Source organism: Caretta caretta, chromosome 7 (assembly GCF_965140235.1).
Source record: "Caretta caretta isolate rCarCar2 chromosome 7, rCarCar1.hap1, whole genome shotgun sequence".
In the NCBI taxonomy this organism is placed as follows: Eukaryota; Metazoa; Chordata; order Testudines; family Cheloniidae; genus Caretta; species Caretta caretta.
The window spans coordinates 29,251,547-29,269,894 of record NC_134212.1 but is presented as its reverse complement, the minus strand read 5'-3'; the positions used below and the strand labels follow the sequence as shown (position 1 = coordinate 29,269,894).

At 43.7% G+C, this 18,348-nt stretch overlaps 1 protein-coding gene across 1 annotated transcript in view; it reads right to left on the bottom strand.

Annotated features, from left to right (window-relative positions):
• Window positions 1-217: 217 nt before the first annotated feature.
• FGD3 (FYVE, RhoGEF and PH domain containing 3) overlaps window positions 218-18,348 on the bottom strand; it is a 188,377-nt gene continuing 170,246 nt past the window's right edge. The window contains exons 17-19 of the mRNA XM_048857647.2: window positions 16,514-16,666; window positions 8,982-9,122; window positions 218-1,611 (exon numbers count right to left, since the gene is read on the bottom strand). Of these exons, the coding sequence (XP_048713604.1) occupies window positions 1,387-1,611; window positions 8,982-9,122; window positions 16,514-16,666 (519 nt within the window). The 3' untranslated portion in view covers window positions 218-1,386. The remainder of the gene's footprint in view (window positions 1,612-8,981; window positions 9,123-16,513; window positions 16,667-18,348) is intronic.

Sequence of the window (18,348 nt, the reverse complement as noted above, 5' to 3'; positions counted from 1 at the left end):
AAAGCTACGGACAGGGATTCATTCATTCAAAGTAGAAAACAACTGAATCCTTTGTCAGCAGAGTGGCTTTTTTTATAAGGGAAATACTCACTGGTGCAGAACCTTAATTTTTGACACTGTTAACAAACTCTGGTTACGTGGACCAGCTTTCCTCTTTTACAAATGTCAGTTAGAAAATGTAGAAGTCTGAAGAGGAAACAAATGTTAAATGAAACCGTTTAAAATTACAGTAATGTGACACTTTATTCATTTTTCTCCTTGCATATCAGCACTACACGATTGCTATCACTAGAAATAGACATTACTCTCATACTATACCTATGTTAAATGTTGATCTAAAGCTTTCAGTATCTTGGAGATCTGGCTCAGGTGTTAACTGCATGGATTTTATTTAAATAGATAAGCACTTAAGTGTGAAAATAACAAATACAGGTAAACAGGAAAATTAAATTACAAATTGAATTAATACAAATCTCTTATTCTATGAACTAAATCCGGTTATTAGCGCAAAACCTTTAAAACGTTTTAAAATACTTATGTAACATTATTTACAAATTATATAAATAAATCCCAGATTACTTTAAAGTTAACCAATACAACAACAAAAAAGTCACCTTTTTGTACGGTGTGTACTAAAAATGTTCTTGTTTATTGGTCACATCCCAGTTTGCAGTATAAAATGTTTGTTCACTTACATTAAAATGGGCTCATAAAATGAAATAAGGAAGGTGTTTTCAAAAGAGAAAAAATTATACATAAGTGATTAATATTAATCCGGCTTCTCAATGTTCTTTTCTGCATGGTTTGCAGTAGTTATTAGAAGTCTCTTCTACAGTATTCATTTTGTGAACATGTCATCTCAAAATAGCAGAGACAAACACTTTTAGCAAAAGAAAAAATTCAGTACATTGCTTGCATTTCACAAAGACCATTTTATCAGAAGGGAAAGGACAGAGAACGGAATGTCAGTGGCCAGCCACAAGCCTTTACAACATTTACCTTAAAGGCAGCATTTATATAACTAATCACAGACTATACACATCCTGCACTGAACAGCAATTGAAAGGATTGAAAAAATATACATTTAGGAAAACAAGAGACTGATGGTTTTCTGATACCTTTGATAAAATTAATGCTTTTCTCCTTGTCTTTTTACGTAAAACCAGCATAAACACTTTCAACAACTACAATTACTTTTTCCTTTAACATAATATATGCCAGACAGCTAGCACTGTACGTGATAAATGTACAATGAAAGCAGAGAAAACACTGAAATTCTTATGCGGACTCATGAAAATATAAAGCCATACAGATTCAAAGTGCTATGAATACTGAATTCAAGTGATGGTTTATAGCATGTACTAAAGAAACTAAATGGAGCTTGCTCTACAGGTGACCAATTCCTTCAGCTATATCTTCAGTCTCCCCTTTAGCTGCTTTGGTGAGAATTTCCATCCATTTTGTTTGCTGTTCTTCATCCTCTGCACTAAAATATATAGTTTGCTGGGATTGGCAAAGCTTAAAAACGTGCTTCACTTCAAACTTCTCACCAGAACTTGGTAAACTGACTGCGTATCCAGGCAGAGGTATAGCACGTGGAGTCTGCCCATCCTAAGACACAGGGGGGAAAGGCAAAGGTGAAACCCCACCAAATATAGCATTTGAAATAGAGGGGAAAAAAAGGCAATGTACAGAATATAAAGGCTTCCTCTCACCAACATGTAAGAATGATCTGAGGGAACTCATTTTCCAATGGTTTTCTAATTAAGATCTACCTGGAGCAACAGGTAGGGGGACACTTCAGCTCAAAACACCAAGGAAATACCATCGGTCACAACCTACAGCTAGGGTGCCATATGGCAATTCAAAACACAGTTTTATAAGCGTGTTAGAGTACGTTTGCACGTCAAGCGGGGGGGGGGGGGGAAAGAGTGATTCTCAGCTCGTGGAGACATGCTTGCACCAGCTCTCATTGAGCTGGTGTGCTAAAAACAAAATGCAGCTATGGAGGTGGGAGGGGCCAGCCACCCCAACCCAAGTACATAGCTAGGGTCTTGGACGGATAAGTAGCCCCTCCCAGTGCTGCAGCTGCATTCTATTTTTAGTGTGCTTGCTCCCTGAGAGGTAGCATGGGCATGTCTCCTCCAGCGGGAATTACACCTTCACTCAAAGTGCAGACATACCCTTATTGTATCTAATTAGGTGACAAACCTTTCTTATATTGTTTTATAACAAATAATTACATGTATTATATACACACACGGGTGCACACCGTATGTCACCCCAGGCCACGTTCTACGCTGACTTGTGTTGAGTTCAGTGCAACAGCTGACTTGCTCTGAGCTCAGTGCAATAGCTCAGGGTACAAGCTGACACAGAATTTGACCTGTACAGCAAAAATGGTTTTAAATCTAGATTTTATTTTTTAAATGATTCAGTGGTTCTTATTTTCATTTAACAGACTCTCCCTGTTCAGGCAGTGGCTAGGGATTTCTGTAGCATTTCAACTATGACTACACCCCTTTGGAAACCTGGTATTTTCCGCCTTTAGTCCCTCTTCAAACATTATATTAGCTCAGTCTATGCTTCCAACCAAGGATGACCAAATGCGATTCTCCTAGATCCCAACAAGATATCCCTATGGCTAACTGGAGGTCATGTACGCAGAGCTGGCTTTTGCAAGCAACAAAGAATAACTGTAGTTCTCCTCTAGTTTGTGGGGGGATCCTAGAAGTACACAGAAGAATCCCAGCTTTCATTCACCAATCACTAGGGTTGAAAGCTTTATTCATAGAATCATAGAATATCAGGGTTGGAAGGGACCTCACGCGGTCATCTAGTCCAACCCCCTGCTCAAAGCAGGACCAATGCCCAATTTTTGCTCCAGATCCCTAAATGGCCCCCTCAAGGATTGAACTCTCAACCCTGGGTTTAGCAGGCCAATGCTCAAACCACACTTCCACAGCTTTGGAGTCCAGAAAAATCAGACCCAGAGATCCTTGGATTTCTGAGAAGACCCTGGAGACAAGTTCAGAGATTGAAGGAATAGCACTGATGTTACCAGGGCTGCCATAAGCTCACTACCATCCATGTGGTTGAGGATGAACCAACTCCTCTGCTGAGCCACAAGGGGAGGCACCTCAATAGCATGAGAGCACCATGATCTAGTGGACCTAGCAGGAGACAGTGCAAGAGTCTAATCTCAGCTGACCCTGACCGTATTTGTGGCCTTTGTCCAGTGACATAGGCCAGGAGTTTCAAAAGTGGGATCCTAAAGCCAAATGACTAAATCCACAGATGTTGAGCAGCCCCAGGAGCTCAATCTACAGGAGTTCAGCAGGAGCTGCAGATACTTCACACCTCTGGAAATCAGAACATTTTACTTAGCAGCCTAAATGTTACACACCAAAGTTGGGGCTTGAGCTCTCTCTGTGCCATAGCATCTGTGAAATGGGGAGAATGCTAGAGCAGGTTATCCTGCCAAAAGCATGTTTATAAGGGAATCCCATCCCTGGTACCAAGGGATGATTATATGATTTGGGGTGATCTTAAAAGTTTAACACCTGAATTCAAATTCCTGTAGCATCTCATGCAGTCAATGTATGTGAGCATACATAGTTATGAAGATAAAACTCATTTTATTAAATTAGCATGTGAAGCCTGATTTGCATACCAATAGTATTATAAGAGCAAGATTTACTTCAACTCGAGTTTGGTTTTGTAAAGCTGAAGTTAACCTCTTCATTGAACATGCTGGCACAATACTCTAGGCCAGCTAAGAGGGGGTGGAGAGAAGGACAAAGCGGCTTTGCAGCTTCCAGGTCTCAAATGGCTCAGCACAAGGCTGGTCTTCTAAAGCTGATTAGAACAGTGTGAATGCTACTGTAAACTGCACCAACAGCAAAAGGCCCCAAGGAACTATTCAAGCAGCAGGGAAATATCAGAACATTGGGGCACCCCAGCCATGGCTATAACTGGGGAGTGGCAACAAAAGAGCTGTTACGATGGCTCTATGCCACCTAGAACTCATCTTCATAGGGAGTATCCTTCAATGGGCAGGTCCATGTGCATTCGGGTAGCACTGCACTGGGAGACTGCTGTGAAATGGCCGTAAAAGATCGAAGTATCTGGTTCTGATTTTAGATACAATGTTATTGTGGAATATCAATCCAGGGAAAATTTCTAGACACTGACACCTAAGCTGTAGCTACAAAACAATGCACCCGTTGTATTTGCATGCACAGACTGAGCGTTACCTAGGGAGGTGGTGGAATCTCCTTCCTTAGAAGTTTCTAAGGTCAGGCTTGACAAAGCCCTGGCTGGGATGGTTTAGTTGGGGATTGGTCCTGCTTTGAGCAGGGGGTTGGACTAGATGACCTCCTGAGGTCCCTTCCAACCCTGATGTTCTCTGATTCTGTGATATACATTGGTGCGCATGGGCCTGGTTGAAGCAAGCAAATACAGGGTTTGTGGGTGTAATACAAGCACATTCATTTCCGCAGCAGTGAAGACGTGCCAGACTCAGGCCCCAGGTCTGCTTCATTGATCTCGTAGTTAACATTTCAGAAAATAAGGATTAAATATTTATCATGATTAAACTGAAGGTCACTGACAGCACTGGAAAATTCTTCTCTTTTGCAGTCCGGAAGTACAGTGTAAGAATAAATTGATGTTTGGGCTGTATCTGCTATTCCTGCACAATACTAACAGACACATTTAAAGTTAACAATGCATGTATCTTTTTTTTTTCTTTTAATTTGACCAGTTTGTTTCTTCTCTAAGTAGATTTATTTTGTGTGTGTGTATTTTTGTATATAAACTTCTGGGTGGCCCAAGGTTGTGGACATTATTGAAACAAAAGGAAGGGAATTTGTATGCAACACTAATCTATAAGGGGCTAGTCCTGCCCGTTGACTGCTGGAATGGAAGTCAGTGGAAATAGAGGGCACTCAGCACCTTGTAGAATCAGGCCCTTACTTGAGGGCACATATATACAGTTCTCTTTAAGGGTTCAGGAGCTTTTTTAGAATTCTTGCACTTCATATTATCCCATCATTTCTAGGTGTGCATCACTTGCATCCTTCCTGTTTAAGTTTTAAATTGAGCGTTATGCGGAGCCTAGGCCTCGCCATGCTGGCCATCTGCATAGCGGTGCATTTCACATGCCATTTGTAAACATCTACTGGATGTGGCCTGCTGTGTATTGTGACATTTATGAAAGGAATGCTTTGGATTACATGGTAGCAAGAAATCATCAAATCGAACTCAAGAGAATTCTCTCTCTCTCTCCTAGCAAAATGATAGATAAAACTGTGTTAAACTAAAATCAAACGGGTATCGAGCGTTGTCACTAATCACATGCAGCATGCACCATTTTGGTGTTACTGTCTATCATCTGTAGGATTCTAGTAATTTGAACATTAACAGTAGGTTTATTTGTTGTTTTTAACATTATGGCGTTGGTAATTACAACATGCAGGACTTGGGATTTCATGCAAATAACTCAAGTCCACTTCCTAACGGGGCTCTCTCAGTCAGTGAGCACCATTTTAGCTCCTCTGAATACACTAGCATAGCTCCCATTAATGCTAAGAGGAGTTACATATAAATAGAGGGAAAATAAGCCATTGGCCGCAATAATGAATAATAATAGATATAAAGATTCCTAATGATGGGTTTTCTTTATTGGGTCTCCCACACACACACCTTTGTGGAGTCCCAATGCCTTGAAGAATTCCTTACCTTTCCCCCTACTAGCTCCCTGTGCACCTAGGGACTGATCCCAAACCCACGGAAGTGAATGAAAAGACTCCTGTAGGCCTCAGAGGGAGGGCTATATATCTTATTCAGCAGCTAGGGTCAAGGATCCTATATATCAGGAATTTGAGGAGGTGCCTCCTATAGTCCTAAATGTTTAAAAGGCACTTACAAACTATGAAAATTTGGGGGGCACCACTGCTAATCTCATGCCTTGTTATTTCTGTATACCCTAAGTAGCAATACCACAAAGGAGATTTATGAGGGATGGGATGGGAGTGTTATACAAAATGGATTGCCATCTCAAACACTCGTGATGTCCAGGAAAATAACATTTAAGAATTGTTGTGGAATCTATTAATCTGAATTGGAGAGCTTTTATTTATTTATTATTATCAGAAAATGTAAGTACATTGTATAATATATCAATTGGAATTATACTGAACATTTGGATTATATGAGGGAATGCGGAATAGATTGCTCTGTAATTGTTTCCCTTCAGTTTGCCATACGTGCTGGGAAGCACATGAGGGGGTGGGGGGATGCTATCTTGAAATAAGGGCTCATTTTCATCGTTATGGTTCCAGCCAGCAATTGTTGATTTCTGATAGGAAATCTATGGTTCTTGTTACTGAATGTGAGCTGGATTAACCTTGCCCTGTATGGGATTTTTTGGGGGGTGATTTATCCTATATTTGGAATAGTCAGAAGTACTCACCTTTGGATTTAATGAATGTTCTATACAGTCATCAAACTAATGCCTAGTGTGAAAGGTACCCGCTTCCCCAGAATAGCTCAAGATTAAGTGTGGCAGGGCAAGGAGGAAAGAATATGGTGCCTTTGATTATGTAAAAAGAAAAGGAGTACTTGTGGCACCTTAGAGACTAACCAATTTATCTGAGCATAAGCTTTCGTGAGCTACAGCTCACTTCATCGGATGCACACAGTATGCATCCGATGAAGTGAGCTGTAGCTCACGAAAGCTTATGCTCAAATAAATTGGTTAGTCTCTAAGGTGCCACAATTACTCCTTTTCTTTTTGCGAATACAGACTAACACAGCTGCTACTCTGAAACCTTTGATTATGTAGAAATTCCCCCAGTCTCCAGGCATTAGTTTCATTTCCCCAACCCACATATGTTGAAAAGTTTTGCATGTTATAGCTGTTTCTCTTCTGCTGTGCATCCAATGGAACTGATTTGTCTGATATGAATTATTAGTGCGGTGCTGAGACACTGGATTGTAAGATAAAATTGTGTGATAAGAGACAGAAATCCTCTTCCCAAGTCACATTGTGGGAGTGGAGCTGCTCTGCAGCAAATACTGCAGCCTCCCGTTTGCAGTATGCTCTGGAAATGATGTACCCTGCCTCTGAGCAGAAAAGGTCAATAGATCTGGGGCTCTTCCCCCAAGCTCCTCTGTGCACTGGGGTACATGTAGAAACTGAAGACAACAGAGTTGTGCAGCACACAGGGACTTCTGGTGGGAGGTCCCTACATCCCACTCAGTCTTGCAGAGGGGAAATACATCCATTCTGCTGCGTTCAGGGCACCCTACGCCTGCAAAGGGAAGGGGGCAACACTTGTCCCAAACAGAGGATTTAGTTCATATTGAACCCTATAACATATAATGTCCCCTGAAGGTGAAATTGCAGAGAAATTCATCACGTAAGGCCTATGTTCCACTTAACCTGAGTTTAAATGAGACTTAAGTGATACACAGAAATCATGCTGGAACTCTGCACTGGATGAATTTCACTTCAATTGTCTAATTTTTATGGGAAACAATATTTTCTGCACTATTTTAAAAACTTCTTCTACCCAAAACAGACTCCAGGTGAGATCTAAAGGTTAGGTTTTGCTGTATTCATTTAAGTCTCATGTCCAAGGTGATTTCTTTTTTCAAACTGACAATTTCAGCTATGCAGGCCCTGGTGCTAGAATGGAAATATGGCAGCTGAGTGCCTGTAAAATGGTTTGGAAGGCTACCCTGTTCCACAGTTTGAGTTCCAGCTGAAGCAAAGCCAATATCATATACACATATCCTTCAGTTGAAGTTTCCAGCTTCCTAAATATTACACATAAAAACACTACAAAAAGTGAGCTTAAAAATCCATTCCAATAGGACATGAATAGAATGCATGTCTTTGAGGGTGAGCTACACATATTTACACGTGTTATATGGAAGCTTTATTTTCCTACAGTTCTACAACACATGGATAACACACAGTCACAATAACTAAGGAAAATAAAGCACTCACAGTACATCACCCATAGAAGATACATTTTCATTTACTATTAGATAAACTGGTGCAAACCAAAAGTAAATCCACTGACATCTCTGGAGTTGCACAGTGGAAACAAGGAGCTGAATTTGGCCCAAATGCTCCCCCCAAACACAGATTAAAACAAGACCACTGGCACATAACAATAAATGAGATGTGGAGCTGTGCTACTACAGCTAAATCTGAAGGACTTCTACTTTCAGCATGGTCGTTCTACTTTTCCAGCAATAATGGAGGGTTTGATTTCATCATCTTACATTTAGTCTGAGTACCTTTGCAAAAAAATTTAACTTTTGTTTTAAAAAACGTACATTGCATAAGTAAGCACCTAACTTACCACAGTGTATTCCCCCAATCATTTTCAAAGAAACAATTAAAAAAAATAACATCAGCCCTAGAGCAGATGCTGTTAAGACATATGGCTTTCATTTCACAGAGTTCACTTCACCCATCCTTCAGAACATCTGAATTTGTGTAAATCCATCTAACGTCAACCCAGAATTGGAATAGCATTAATCAAAAAAGGATTAAAGCAACACTGTCCTATCAGAAACACTTTGCTGTCCTATGTATTTTCTAAGTCCTATGTATTTTCCATATAACAGGTCATTAACCCTTTCGTATCTATTTTGAAAATACGCCTTTCTGAAACCTTAGGAATATAAATCTTAACTGAAATAATTATCATTGATTTATCCTTCTTTTCTGCTATATTTTTTAGAAAGAGATGTGAGCCTAGACATTTGCTTAAAATCTCATAAGCTCCATCTCCAGATAAGAAGGAAATTTGAAATCTCTGAGGCTTTGTGCTAAATTCCGACTGCCAAATTAATTTCTGTTGTTGAAAGTAAGCCAAATCCTTTGTCCTATTTCGCAGATTGACATACTTAAGCTTATGCTTCTAGCTTCGGATGTCACTCAGCACTAATATCACTTTTACCTGACTTCCTCCATGTAGATACAAGACAAGAGGTTCAGTCTTGGGGATGGTGACACACATTTTGCACCAAGTCTTCCCTTTGTCTAGGAACAGGAGGCGGCTGCTGAAAAGGCTGTTTTCAGTTGCCAAAAAGTTTGGTTTCTGTAAAAAGAAAGCAGGAGCTGCTTATACGGATGCTTATGTGGTCCGGATACTTACAATTATACATTAAGTACAATATTTAGTCATACACAGCCAAGTGATTCAGAAGGGCAAATGCTGAGTAGTTCATACCTGTACAAGAGTTTAATTAGCATAATGTATCATCAAGATATAGTATGTTCCTAGGTACTCAGAGTTAGGTGCTGAACTATTGTTCTCAATGACTGGGGAGTTAAAATTCCACAGTGTAATTTGAGAAAAGCAATTAAGATGATACAGCTTGTTTCTTGCTTAGCACCAGTAGGCTGGGAGGAGATTTGAAATTAATGAAAAAGGTGTCTCAGCACAAGTGAACTCCATCAGAAAGGCACAGAGCAGCTGCAAGAATGTGTAAGAGCTCTGGGTTCACCATCAAGTAGTTCCTTTTACACCAATGTTAAGAGAGTACGAGAGTATGACTGAGGCATATGTGGGCCAGGGACCTCTTAATGGCAGAGGGCATAAAGGATACACACTATAGTTTACAGCAATCATCTGGGTCAGGTATCTACATACTAGTTTGCCAAAAGGATGGCACATAAGGTCTCTTCCAAGAGGCAGAAGTTTACTGGTCATCATAATCATAGTGAAATGTTTGGATGGATGATATTTAAGGAGTTATGTACCTGCACTGAAAACTATGTTCTTAAGGTACAAGAATTAAGACAGGTCACCAAAAGGTGGTAACAGATTCCATTCAGGCAGGGGCTGGTAGATGCTTCTTTCTCTGGCTGGTCATTGTAAGTCTATTTGCATTACTGAGCAATGAAGAGAATTGAATTCACGTGAGAGAACTGCAGAAAAAAAACAGCAGGGGGTGGCATCCTGTTTATGAATGAAGAGAATTGATTTGAAGGGTATAACTGGGGGTCCTGATGTACGCCCGGGATCCTTCATCAAGGAGATGAACTATCAGCATATTCTGTCTTATGAAAGGAGGGTCACAGCCAACCTGCCTGGAAAACACTGCGGAGACTTTTGGTGAGCTACATTTCATTCAGCAAGACAGTATTTTGTTAATTAAGATTAGGTTATAAAAGGCATGTGACAATTTTATTTTACATGTAACCATTTGTTTCAAATACTTTTACTTGATATCACTTGAATCTCTATTCTCTGGTACTTGTTTCCACTATAAACATATCTAAGTGCTGTGTGTTAAGTGGACCAGTGATCCTGAGCTGACATTGGTAAGCTGGTGTGTACTGTTCCTTTGGGAGCAGCAAGTCTGTATTCTGCGAGTGTTTAGTGGACCAGGGGCTGGACATTCCAGCAGGACGCTAGGAAGGCTCGAGGGTTGGAACACACCCGTATCACCAACCTGTAGACAGACTGAGGCCTGCCCAGGCCAGGAGGCGTGTGCTTGTGATGCCTGTGGAGCTGGGGAGGTGACCCCTGGTAGGCACAGAAAAAACTTCCCTCATGTTTAAGGGCAAGTGGTAGCAAGGTGCCTCACAGCCCTGGGTACCCTCCAAGGAGTGTCAAAGCATATTGATCATTAATACACAAACATTCTGCCCCCCTACCCCCACCCCACCCCGGGCAAAATGGCTTTCCAGTACCTGTACCTCAGGATACCATCCTTCCATACTCCTCAAACTCAGAAATCCATCAGCCTTCCCTTCTGCACCAGCCTTGTTCATCACACTTAGTTGTGGTTCTTTTTCGAGTGATGGTCCCTATGTATATTCCACATGTGAGTGCACATGTGACCATGTGCCTGAGTCCAGAAGCATTTCTTAGCAGTGTCCGTTGACCCACACTTGTGTAGTGCACCCCTTCATGCTCCTGGCTGAGGGTATAATAGGTTGTGTGGGTCAACGCCTCCCCAGTTCCCTCTAGCCGTCGCATGGCCTGAGTCAGAACTCCTATTCCTTCGCACTCTTAGTTGTCTAAGAGCGTGATCTACCTTTCATTCAGTGTAGATAGTTGTAGATAGTCTTTCTAGTGTAGGTAGATGAGTTAGTTTAGTTAGTGTAGTTTCTTTCCCTGTTTGGGGACTGTCCAACCTCCCTGGGGGACTATGCCTGAGATTCTGGGATTTAAAAACTGCGTTTCCTGCCCACGTTCATTCTTTGTGAGAGACAATCACCAATGGTGCCTCTACTGCCTGGACCAGGCACACATCACAGTGCGCTGCTCCATTTGCATGTCCTTCCTGTCCCGAACCCAGGAAGCTCAAGAGCTCTGCTTCCTTAAGAACTTGATGGAGGAAGCTCTGAGACTAAGGGCGCACTCAGATCTGGGACCGGCGGACCACCCTGTACAGTGACTGTCACCGACGCTGAGTGCCCCTCACTGCACCTTGCACGCCCCGGAACCATCAGTATCGAAAGCCAAGGACAAGTCCCGGCATGAGAGTAAAAACACTTTCACAGGCACAAAAGCAGATCCCTGCTGCGGACTGCTCCCAAGTGCAGCATTTCTTCCCCAAGCTGGGCCGGGTCAGGTGAGATGTCACGTACGGATCTGGCTGAACCAGTGCCCAAGCTTCCCTGTGAGGAGGGTAAGGCCAGGCGCAAACATGATCCAATGGTACCAACGACAACCCCTGTACCCAGACATCCAGAACACTCACTGGCACGTGCTCCACCCACTCCACTGGTACCTCTGCGCCTCCCAGACAGGCCTGCCTCGCAGATGCTGCCAGGACCCTCTGGCATCTTCATGGGCACACTGCGGACTCTTTGATGCACAGAACCTTTCTTATCAGCAGAGGAGCCACTCGTACCCTATCAGCAGTCTCCACTCCTCTCCACCACTCGCAACATCCCTACTCCAGAGGGCAAAACTCTTCTGCTACTGCCACAGAAACCCGTTCTGTTGTCACACCGCAGCCCTCCGGTACCAGTGGTTCCACTTTTGCCGGAACCAGCTTCAGAGTCAGAGGAGTTCTTGGAGCCGGAACCCTCGTTCTCCCTGATGTCATGCCAAAGCCCGGCTGATAGCACAGACTGCCTTACTCCCTGGCATATGATCCAGCAACAGAGGATCACTATCCATGGGGCACACCACATCTGACGGACCCTTTTTTTGGCTCCGCTGGGGACACTGGGATCCTTACTGCAAACGCCAGCCACCATCTTAGGGATCCTATCAACCGTCCCCCATTCGCCCATCAGTGCCATCGGTTTATGAGGAAGAGGCAGACATCAAACCAGTAAAGCTGGCTCTGCCAGGTCCCACTGCTGCATCCTCACTGCCTGACAAGGCTCTCTCTGCCAGACGACCATCGCCAGTACCAGGACTTGCTCTAGGGGTAGAAGCGGACCTGGATATCCCATTGGAGGAGGTTCAGGACCCGCAACACCAGCTCCTGGACATCCTCCTACCCAGGGGCCCTCTTGGGGTAGCTCTACCCATTAACAATGGCATCCTCCAACCAACATGGGCAGGATGGCCCAGCCCCGCTTCCTGTGCCCCCACAGTGAAGAGGGCAGAGAAGAGGCATTTCGTACCTGCTAAAGGGTGGATTTTCTTTTTACACTTCCACCCCCCAGCTCTCTGGTTGTCCACACGGCAGCACCGGAGGCATGCCAGCACTCACAGAAGTCTACTCCTCTGGACAGGGCGGCAATGAGGAGGGACCTGCTAGGCAGAAAGGTATATTCTTTGGCGGGAGTACAGTTCCAGACTGCAAACTACCAGACTCTGATAGCCAAGTATGATTTTAACTACACCAGGCTAGCAGAATTCAAGGACAAGATGCTGCCTGAGAAACAGCAACAATTCCAGGCACTGCTAGACAAAAGGACGACTGGTCGCCAAGGTGGGCCTCCAGGCAGCTGTGGACATGGTTGACACGTCCTCTCACTCTCTATCACCTGGGGTTGTTATGCGCTGGGACTTGTGGCTACACAATCGTCTGGCTTCCCCAGGCAGGTCCAAATCGAGGGTCTGCCCTTTGACGAGAACAAATTGTTCCACGAGAAGATGGATGAATCCCTCCACTGAAGGTCTCCAGAGTCATGCTATGGTCCCTCGGTATATATACCCCGTCCCCAAGATGCAGACATCAGAGGCAACCATTCTGCCTGTGCCCATATGCTCCTTATCTGGCTAACTACAAACGTCAGCAGGAACCCCCATGTCAGCGACCCCGATCTCAACAGCCATGCTTCCCTGCCTCCACCACAACCATCTCCTCAACCCTCTCCCAGCAACAGGCAAAACCTCAGTTTTGACATGCAGGTTGAGACCCACAAACCTCCCCCGATGCCACCTGTGCCACCCCATATTGTTTTGGGGGGCCACCTTCCCTATTTGTCCATAATTGAGGCCTGACCACCACGGATACCACCATGGGACCTTAATCTCGTTCTCTCTGCCCTCACGAAGCCACCCTTTGAATTGCTGGCAACACGCTTCCTCTCCCATCTCTCAATGAAAGTGACATTCTTGGCAGTCATTATCACAGCCAGACTGGGCAGCAAATAGCAGCCATAATGATGGACCGCACCCCCACTCCCATATCCCACAAGCACAAAGTATCCTTGTGGCTCCACCCCAAATTCATCCCAAAAGTGGTGTCGGAATTCCACCTAAATCAGAGCATCGACCTGCTGGTTTTCCACCCCAAACCACATGCTTCCCTCACTAAGAGAGGCTTGCATGCCCCTCGACATCTGCCATGCACTGGCATACTGCCTACACAGGACTCCACCCTTTTGCACATTGCCTTCATTATTTGCGACCATTGCCGAATGGCTCTTTTGTCCAAATGGGTATCGGGGTGCAGCTATGAATGCTACAACCAATCCAACACACCCCCACCTGATAAAGTCATGGCACACTCTACGCGAGCACAAGCTGTCACACTGGCCTAACGGATGTGTCCTGGCAAGACATCCACCGTGCGGCAATGTGGTGCTCCGTCCACATGTTCACAATGCACTATGCCATTGCACAAGTGGCTGCTACAGAAGCCACAGTAGGCCAAGCTATATTGCAGATTGCACTTCCATTGGTATTCTCGCACCCACCTCCACACTAACCACTGCTTGCGAGTCACCCACCCACGTGTGGAATACACACAGCGGCCATCACTCAAAGAAGAAGAGGTTACTTACCTGTAACTGGAGATTCTTCGAGATGTATTCAACTACCCGCCCTCCATCCCCTCTGCTTCAGACTGGATTCCATGATGGTAAGAGGGAGACTAGAGAGGTATCGACCTGCACTACTTATTATACCCTCAGCTGGAGTACGAGGGGAAGCATTACACACGTGCAGGTCAACGGACACTGCTAAGAAACACTTCTGGACTCAGATGCATGGCGCACATGCACACCCATATGTAGAACACAGATAGGGACCACAGATCTCAAAGACTCTCCAGTTACAGGTAAGTAACTTTCTCCTATTTGGTTTGTTTGTAGGCGGTCATTTGGTAAAGGAGGGCCTGGAAAACTGGCACCATTCCATGGTTCACCACTTAGCCTGCTTCACCATAGGTTGGCACCAAGATGCACAATCTTCTCTCCTGTAGGAAATGCACAAGATATTCTGTGCACCGCATACCTCCTTTAGGAGGATAATTACCCTAGTGTGGACTAGGCAAATGTCTTGATTTGAATGGAAAAAAAAATCAACGAACAAGAACATTGAGAAGGATAGAGTTAAGAAAATGCAGTATTTTTACTGATGCTCTTTGGACTGCATTATAGCCTGTGTTTAGAAACCCAGTTTTTTTCCAACATTATAATTAGCAGAGACTCTGGTATATGAATGGGAGGAAGTATGATGAACCATATCCTAAGGCTATGTGACAAAAGGAAGAAAAAAGCTTTTTGTGACTGAAAAAATGTCTGTACTGTATTGGCCTTTCCAGCGGAAAAAAGCTCTAGAGGATTTTTGGCATCTGTAATAGCACTTGTGAAGTGGCAAGCTCTCAAGTTGTTATTAAGCTCATTAACAAAGTTTTATGTAAAAAAGGAAGGGAAGAAACAGACTTGCTCAAATATTTCTCTTTTGTGCACTTACCACCTTTATTGCATTTTACCTGATTCTTTGAAGACTTAGCACAGAGCTAAAAGTCTGAGCATGTGAATGAAAACTACTCCATTTCTTGGATTTTTACAGTAAGGAATCTGTTCTCTGAAGTAAAACCTTGGGTCACATTTCACTGGCTTTTAAATAGCTTTCTGACTTTTAGGATTAGCAGAGTTCTCTGCTGTTTAGGTGCAGGCTTTAACTTTCTTGGCAGATACTTCTGCTGAAATGGCGTTGATAGGTTATTGTGACATACTGCATGAAATACTGGGGCATACTCAATTTTATTCTTGGGCTGTAATCACAGGTGCATGGTATAACAGAGACTTTGCAGCATGACGATATCAAGCCACAGAGCCAAATACTTCATTGTGCCTTGCAGAAGACACAGTTCAGGAAGGGAGCGTGCACCTATGGCTTTACCCCACTTTGCACCTCTAGGATTTGGGACCAAGATGAAGCTACAAAGTTGAGGTAGAGCACCTAGGCAACAGAGAATTCCATTAATCAGAAACGTCAAGAAACTGCTCTCACTTCTGGCAGCTGCCCACAACAGTCGAAGGGCTGCTCTGCAGCCAGAATAGCCAAAGCTCAAAGCACTGTAGTCAGGTCTCCTCCCACCCCCATCACACACCTAAGCACACCTCTGTGCCAGGGCATATGGTAGGGCAGGCAGTATTCCTTGAGGGACAGTTAAACACATATGACACCTCCACTCCCAGCACCAGGCCTTAAGCACACGATCATCCTTATTTCTTGGTGGAGCATGGAGCAGAGCACAGCTCACTCCGTCTGCCCCAAAGAGAAAAGTTGCAAAGACAGTGGCCATCCCACTCTACTACTGCTTGATGTTTCACACACAGGATTTTTCATTTAAAAATGGCTTGGCATGCCTTTGCATGAATCACTGAGAAAAATGGTCAATTGCACTGGCATTTTGTAGGAAAGTGAAATGTCAAGAGCACAAAGCTTTCCAGAACAGGAACAAGAGAAGTTGCATGGAAACAGATCTGATGTCTGTACAGCTACACCTAGAGCAAGCTGGGAAAGGTGCTCATTTGAACAGAATCGAATGTCCCAGCAGGCCAATTATTTAAAACCTGGGGGTTGAAATTTCCCTGCAAAACCGGTGTATCCCTGCATGAAAAGTACAAAACTCATGTTTGAAAATAAGATTCACAATGTATGTCCATACAGCTTGACAAGTGCCAGTTTGTCAGGTGTACGTTGTGAGTGATAGCCTACTAAAAGGGTGTAAGATCAAGGAGAAAAGCACACTCCAAGGGATTTAATAACGTATAAAATAACTAGCCTCTTCAGGCATCTAGCATGTTAAAAGCTTATTAGCAAGATAACTGTACCTCGACTGCAGTTTTTTTCTTTTGTTCTCCCATAGATTCAGCTCCTGCATTGCATGGGACTGCTGATGACAGCAGAAAACAGTCTTTACACACTCGATTGTGACGGCTGTTATCTGCAAGTGGCTTAAATTCAGAGCATTTTGCACAAATAACCTGTATCAGAAAGATAATACTTCATTCTTCAGCAACTATGAAAATATAATCCCTGTTATTACAATCACTTTGCTGCAGATAAATTGCTGAAATAAAATCCTGCAAACTAATGCAAGGATGAGACAGATTGACAGATGTTCAGTATCTTACGTAGGTCAAGGTCTGAGATGGGACACCCCACTTCTCTCAATCAGAGATAAAGGATTTTTTTGTCTTGCATTGTGTTTCTAATCGTTCAGAAAGTGACTGATAGGTATCTGCTTTTCTGTTCCCGTATAAAAGGTCTGAGTTATAATAATCTTAAGTTTTCAGTGCCTAATGATCGTGAGTGCCCAGCTTGAGATACCTTAAAGAGGCCTGATTTTCACAGTGGGTGGGAGGTGGTGCTTGGTGCTTAGCACTGTCTGAGAAATCAGGCCCCTTTGAGCTGTCTGGAGCTCAGCATCCAAAAATTGAGTCATTTTTGAGAATTTTGAGAACTATCCACTGCATATAATGATCTGCCTGATGCCACATTGGGCTGGGAGGCAGTGATTTTATGGCTTTCCATTCCTTTTTCTGGTTTGGCCCAAACAAGCAATTAAACTTGACATGAAATCAGTGCTTGGGAAAAGTGCTGGATTTACAGTGCTGGAGACTCAACTCGTCTGTTTATCTGCACAGCTCCCCTGTATGACCCCAAGCAATGAACCTAACTACTCAACTCAAGGTACCATCCTCCTCGAGAGGAAGAGGGTAGTTCAGTCTATTGGAACTATGCACAGGAATGCAGTGAGCACAGTTGTGTTTATGTGCCCACCTCTCCAGCAGGAGCAAAAAGCACCAACTTATTTCACGTAGCCCACTGAACAGCTGCCAAAATGGCAGCAACTGTCATTCACTACTAATCTTGGCTGGGTTTGAATTCATGAGCTGGGACCACCACTGTCCCAAGCTCCCAGGGAGGCCAATGAGGGGGTCTCTCAATTGCTTGGCCATGGAGGGCAGCTTTAATTACGCTGCTGGCATAAGGTCCCGTAGAGACCGAACACCAGTGGTGAATGGAGCAGAATGGAGCCTTGCTCCATCATACTGCCTCTCCTTTTCTTTCCTCCTAACATAATTTCTTCCCTCCCCCCACCCAATATGTCCCCTGCCTCCCCTCACACTGGGCAGTGGAATTTCCAGCACAGGCGATGATGGAGTTGGGCAACAGGGCTGGTAAAGGAGAGGCAACACAGCTGATAAAGGAGATGGCACAGCCAGCTTTGTGTCAGCAGAGATTCCCCCTGCAGAGTAAGGATACGTGTACAAACCTCTAGCTGCTTTAAGTTTTGGTGCAAGGTGAACCTGGCAAAATGGAGGATATGGCCTCTTGACTCCATATCCCACTACAGAGCAGTGAAGTCGGTTTTCAAATTTGCAGTCTCATGGTACTAACTGCAGTAGCAGAAGGCGATCCACCACTTATGTGCATTACAAGAGCAGTCAGCAGGATTTAACTTCAAATCCCATTTTATTACACAACAACAGAGTCTGAATGCTCTTCAGTCGCAATAGTATGCTCTCTTATGTATGCCTACAAGATATGTATTACTACACAAAGCATTGCATTGCTCCAGTTCAGTGCACCATATGCAAGTGTTGAATGCAGCATCATTCTGCTGAAATGCACAAACAAAAGCAAACTAACATTTTTTAAA